The sequence below is a fragment of the Nanorana parkeri genome, unplaced genomic scaffold (assembly GCF_000935625.1).
Source record: "Nanorana parkeri isolate BGI_ZX_2015 unplaced genomic scaffold, ASM93562v1 scaffold1388, whole genome shotgun sequence".
NCBI classification, from domain to species: Eukaryota; Metazoa; Chordata; class Amphibia; order Anura; family Dicroglossidae; genus Nanorana; species Nanorana parkeri.
Window position 1 is genome coordinate 120092 of NW_017307656.1, and position 6691 is coordinate 126782.

Below are 6691 nucleotides of genomic sequence, written 5' to 3' on the forward strand. Positions count from 1 at the left end.
GGGCCGGCAGGATCATCATCTATAATAAAGATACATACTGAAGAGTTCCCAGATAGCACGGATAACTTGCTACAAACTTGTGTCCGGGTGACATTGTAATTTTGTTAACTTGCTGCGCACATTCCCGGCAGGTTGTAGACTCTCAGAACACTCGCAGCACAAGTTCTAGGCGACACTTTTTGAATTTGTAGCAAATTTGCTCGGCAAGTCTACAGCAAGAGTCCTGCAGGTCTCAGGCCGGGCACACACCTTACAACCATCGCAGGACTTTTGTCTTGCGATGGTTGTAAGGTACTTAAAAAAACGTCCGATCTGCCTATCTTACATAGGCAGATCGTACTTGTGATTATCGCAAGCCACGCCCCCTGAGGGGCGGGCTTCCGATGACCGCAATGCCGAACGGGCAGTGTGCGCTTGCCCACACCGGCCCGTACGGCTTTTATCTCACAAACATGCTACACACCCGCCGAACGTTGTACGATGCTCGGCGGGTTACCGAACATGTTCGTAAGTTTAAAGTCGTGCGACCTCACAGTAGCAGAGGTCGCACGGCTTCCACACACCTTACGATAATCGTACGATCGCGGGATTTCCCGCCATTATCGGAAGGTGTGTGGGGACCTTTAGTAAGAGTCCTGCAAGCTCGCTGGTCTGGGGACTTGCAATGCAGACTTGCTGTAATTGTGCAACAACATTGTGACGCTCGGCAAGTCTGCAATAGTTTAGCGAGACATTATCACACTTGCAGCACAATTTCTTGCTATCTGGGTAACTATGGGGAGATGGATACATTTGGGCTTTGCTTATTGTTGGGCATTAAATAGAATAGAGTATTCAGCTGATATAACAAAACACTTTCAGTGGGATATTTAAAGTGACACCAAACTCCGGAGTTTAACCTTAAAAATCCATCCGAGTCCCTGAACTCTGAGCAACAATGTATCTTATTTGTGTGTCACTCGGCTGGAGATCCTCCGATCATCTCTGACACTGTCCTTCCTTTTGGAGGGGGGCTACGTCTGTTCCCCATGGTCCCTGTGTGTGTGAAGTAGTCACCGGTCCAAGCTCCGCCCCTGGATGGACTACAATCTCACTACAAATGAGTAAACTAAACATGAGATTGTAGTCCACCCCGGGGGGGAGCTTGGAGCGGTGACTACAACACACACAGGGACCATGGGGAACACAAGTAGCCACCAGGCTGCCTCATCAAAGGGACAGCCCTGATGGCCCTGATCACAGTACCCCCCGATGCCAGTTTCCGAAAGGCACTTAAGCAAAGAATAATAGTGTGAATTCTTCCAATGCCCTGAGGAAAGGGGGAGCCTCAATCACCCTGAAACACTCCATTACATAGAGGGGCGTTGCTTTGTAGTTCACAGAAGATAGTTGGGAAATTGATAACATTGCTGAGATCTCCAGAAAGAGAACTCAGCAACTGTAACACTATCACTCCATGTCCATTGCTGACCTAGAACTCATCTGTGTGCTCATAGTCTATCTAAGCGTTACCCCCTGATGAAGGGGGCGGGGTTTGGCTCCCTGAAACGCGTTAGTTGTTTTTATACGACCAATTTAACTATAATTAAAATATGCTGGAGCCTTATTCCTTTGGCCTGGTTTTCCTTTCTGTATTTCTAGAACATGGTTTGAGATTTCAGTTTAGTACATAGCACATGACAGGGACACTGAATTTCTGGCAGGATTAGCAGGTATGTTCTGTACTTGCAGGAAATGTTATTTGCCTTCAAAAAGAAAACTAATGCAGCCACCACATGCAGAGACTGGTGAGCTGCAATATAAATGTATTCTTGTTCTTGGCTGCAGATACATTCTGACATTGTGACCTTCTTCCTCCAGGCAGCTCTTCGCTGGCGTACACGGCACCTTCACACACAGAGCAATCATCAAGAGCGACCCCCAAAGAAGGTCAGAACGTTTATTGATCTGAATGTTATGTTTGATTTCTGAGACGGAGACGTGGGATACGTGTCGGGGAAATACATAGCCACAGATCTCATGCATCCCCTATAGATTTACCAACATGGCCATTTCAAATGAGCGATTCTGCTCGCGGTGACACATCGCCAGCGGCAAAGTCTCTTCCTCTATGGAATGGCTCCCTCGCTGGCCGCGAACCTCGCAGCATTCCGCTCGCTGTGACTGAGAAACCATAAAGAAAAGCGACTCCATAAAGAAAAGGTTAGGGGTCTTCCAGTTGCTGGCGAGTTGTCACCATTGGCCGGTGTTCTATCGAAAGTTCCAACTTGTCGACCTCTCCAACTGGTGATGTCACATCCGGTGACTGCCAGTAGGAGAGCTACAGCAGATGGTGCTAGTCGCATGTCGAACCACTATTGCCACAGCGCCTGTGCGGCTATCCACTTCTATAACCTACTACAGTTATATTTGTCCTAGGTTAGAGAAACCGATAACTGTGGTTGTAGAAAGAATCATGTGGCCGCGCAGGCGCTGTAACATAATATAACCTTTGACTCGGTTATAGAAGCCGATAGCCGCGCAGGCGAAGTGGCTATTGCCTCATCGGATTCTATAACCTAGTCAAAGGTTATATTATGTTACAGCGCCTGCGCGGCCACATGATTCTTTCTACAACCACAGTTATCGGCTTCTATAACCTAGGACAAATATAAGTTTGTATTAGGTTATAGAATGTGATGAGCTGCGCAGGCGCAGTGGCAACAGTTAGACAGTTAGACAAGGATATTCTGCCCATGCGCACTAGCTCCATCTGCTGTACATCTGCAGGCAGTCACCGGGTGACTGTGACGTGCCCAGTCGGAGAGCTCGACCAGTCCGAGCTTTCGATAGAACACCTGTTTGCTCGTCTGACCCATCTGCTTAGCCCTTGGGCTCTACTGGTTACCTCTGAGTTGATGAATATTTGGATGGCAGTTGGATGCGGTCTTAATAAACCTCCCGGCAGGAAACAAACTGACCTTCATTACTTCTGGACAACGCAGCATACAAAGCATCCATGTGTTGTGCTGGTGCATTTGTGTACACTGTATATGTGGGCTGGGAATGAACTGAACGAACCCCGACACACATACAGTACATATAGCGTATTGGAGCATGTTGTGGTTCGCCTTGTGAATAGTCTGTGACTCCGGCCCTATCAGTCAGACCTACCTGACTAGATAATGATTGCACTCAGTGTGCACCACACCATTGTCAGGGACTGTAAAGGGGTCTCTATAGAGAACGTACTATTGTAACAGTTCAATGTTACGGCTCATGTAGATGAGTGTTCAATGTTGCGGCTCATGTAGAGGAGGGTTCAATGTTACGGCTCATGTAGATGAGTGTTCAATGTTGCGGCTCATGTAGAGGAGGGTTCAATGTTACGGCTCATGTAGATGAGTGTTCAATGTTGCGGCTCATGTAGAGGAGTGTTCAATGTTACGGCTCATGTAGAGGAGGGTTCAATGTTACGGCTCATGTAGAGGAGGGTCCAATGCTGCATTTGACTCGCTTTGCCTTTACAGACAATAATATCAGCAGAGGTTGCTCTTCCATTTCTTCATCACTGTGCTCTGGAAAGTAACGGTTGGTTGGTGTGGGGAAATCCAGTGAATTGTATAATAGGATGATGCCATGACTCAAGTATTAAAGTGCGGATATGGCGTCATATTCACATCCACATTTACTGTACATTCCCGCAAACACATGGCAAAGCGTGCACTGCAGTGCGGTATATTGCGGCGACATTCATTTTGAATAGCACCCCGACACACAGATGTGACCCATTTCAGATGCAGTCCATTCAAAAAGAATAATCTTCATAAAGAAAACTCTCAAAAGTCCTCAGCCCCAATTTACTTCTCCCCAGCCCAGAGGCACCCTGCACTTCTCCCCAGTCCAGAGGCACCCTGCACTTCTCACCGGCCCAGAGGCACCCTGCGCTTCTCCCCGGCCCAGAGGCACCCTGCGCTTCTCCCCGGCCCAGAGGCACCCTGCGCTTCTCCCCGGCCCAGAGGCACCCTGCGCTTCTCCCCGGCCCAGAGGCACCCTGCGCTTCTCCCCGGCCCAGAGGCACCCTGCGCTTCTCCCCGGCCCAGAGGCATCCTGCACTTCTCCCCGGCCCAGAGGCATCCTGCACTTCTCCCCAGTCCAGAGGCACCCTGCACTTCTCCCCTGACCAGAGGCACCCTGCACTTCTCCCCTGACCAGAGGCACCCTGCACTTCTCCCCTGACCAGAGGCACCCTGCACTTCTCCCCTGACCAGAGGCATTCTGCACTTCCCAATTTCTATCTACACATGTAGTCTCCGCTCAGTTAAGGATGTGTTTAAAAAAAACTATTTCATGGGAGAGGAAAATTATTCATTGTATTTGGATCCAACTGGCACACCGTGCGGAACCTCCCACTGTCAGTCTGATTTCTTCATTGCAGAGGATTGTGGGACAGTAGTGCAGATATTGGTCTCAGGCAGTCATACCAGAAGCCCTAAACATGAGGATTTTTTTGTCTACGAGTACTGAATTATGGTTTTTGCTATATAGTTGTACGGAGTTCCACTTTAGGTTTGTGAAGGTGGGACTTTCCTGGGGACAGTTTGCATGCATTGGTAATTGCTGCTCGCATGGTGTGATGCCTCTCTGATGGATCGGCGCAGCCTGACAGTGCAGCTTTGTTTGTAGAGGTAACATGTTTCTCTGCCTCAGACTGCGGCTGGGGGAAGTTATGGTGACATCACAAGATGTCTGGTTCTGTGGGGCTGTAAAGAGCTCTACCGATCCCCGGGGGGGCCCCACAGAGCTGCATTAACAGCGCTAGCCTGGCCTGAGGAACAGCAGCACCTTCATATGAGCCTTTTAGAAAAAATAAACTTGTTTCAGACGTTAAAATACAAAGTTTTATGTCAGGAGTAACAAGTTATCATAATGAGAGAAATCTGCAACATTGAAAACTGGACTCAAGAGACCGGCTTCCCATAGACACCAATTGGTACTCTTCCAGGGACGGTCACCGAGAACAAAAAGATGTGCAATGCACAGTACTGGCAGCCCTGCAGGGACTTGTAGTTCCACAATACATGGATGGCTTTGCATTGTCTATCTTTGTTTAATAGGGAGAACAAGAATAAAAAAAAAAACCCCCCCCCCCCACCCCCCCATCCTAGATGGCAACCTGAAATAGATTCTAGAAGGATCTAACTTATTTCCTATAAAATTAAATCATTTAAATTGTATCTCATCCGGAGGAAGACAAATCCATATGGAGTTCAGGAAACAGCAGGGTATTTTTATAGGAGCCAGGTCCGTTCACAACTACCTTGAAAGAAAACATTGGCTGTAATTTTTCAGGAGCATTGGCTACCTGGCTGCCGAGATTTTTCCAACCCTGATCTAAGCAGAATAACAACAATATATCATATATTGCATCTTACCAGGACGCAGATGTGATGGCTGCATTTTTAGGCTTTTTCTTTCACCTGTAAACTTGGCAATAACACATGCCCGCATTCCAAAACCATGGCCATTAATATGGAGTTGCCCCCCTCTCATGGCCATTAATATGGAGTTGCCCCCCTCTCATGGCCATTAATATGGAGTTGCCCCCCTCTCATGGCCATTAATATGGAGTTGCCCCCCTCTCATGGCCATTAATATGGAGTTGCCCCTCTCTCATGGCCATTAATATGGAGTTGCCCCCCTCTCATGGCCATTAATATGGAGTTGCCCCCCTCTCATGGCCATTAATATGGAGTTGCCCCCCTCTCATGGCCATTAATATGGAGTTCCCCCCCTCTCATGGCCATTAATATGGAGTTACCCCTCTCTCATGGTCATTTATATGGAGTTGCCCCCCTCTCATGGCCATTAATATGGAGTTGCCCCCCTCTCATGGCCATTAATATGGAGTTGCCCCCCTCTCATGGCCATTAATATGGAGTTGCCCCCCTCTCATGGCCATTAATATGGAGTTGCCCCCCTCTCATGGCCATTAATATGGAGTTGCCCCCCTCTCATGGCCATTAATATGGAGTTGCCCCTCTCTCGTGGCCATTTATATGTGGTTGCCCCCTTCATGGCCATACCAACCTCCACTCTCCTGGGAAGTCCTTCCACAAGATTTTGGAGGGTGTCTGTGGGAATTTGTGCCCATTTGTGACATCAGGTACTTATGTTGGATGAGAAGACCTGGATCACACAATCAGTGGTCCAACTCAACCCAAATGTGTTCAGTAGGGTTGAGGTCAGGGCTCTGTGACACTTGAGTGCTGCCACCAAGCTGGTCACACCATGTATTTATGGGGCTGGCTTTGTACACAGGGGACAGTCATGGTGGGAGAGAAAAGGGTCTTCACCAAACTGTGACCACAAGCCTGGAAGATCTCAATTGTCTACAATGTCTTTGTATGATCTAGTATACAGAACCTTCACTGGAGACACATGGAGGGTGTCTGTGAGAATTTGTGGCCATTTGGGGTACTGATGTTGGATGAGAAGACCCATAAGGTATTCCCAAAGGTGTTCAGTAGGGTAAAGGTCGGGTACTGATGTTGGATGAGAAGATCTGACTTGCAGTCAGTGGTCCAGTTCATCCCAATGGTGCTGAGTAGGGATGAGGTCAGGGCTCTATGCAGGACACTTGAGTTCCTCCACCAATCTGGTCCCACCATGTCTTTATGGAGCTGGCTTTGTACACAGGGGACAGTCATGG

General features: G+C 48.3%; 1 protein-coding gene across 1 annotated transcript in view; it reads left to right on the forward strand.

Moving 5' to 3' along the window:
* The window catches only part of FLI1 (Fli-1 proto-oncogene, ETS transcription factor), a 57137-nt gene that overhangs the window by 19261 nt on the left and 31185 nt on the right, over nucleotides 1-6691 (forward strand). Inside the window, exon 4 of the mRNA XM_018569747.1 lies at nucleotides 1861-1929. Coding sequence (XP_018425249.1) covers nucleotides 1861-1929 — 69 coding nt within the window. The remainder of the gene's footprint in view (nucleotides 1-1860; nucleotides 1930-6691) is intronic.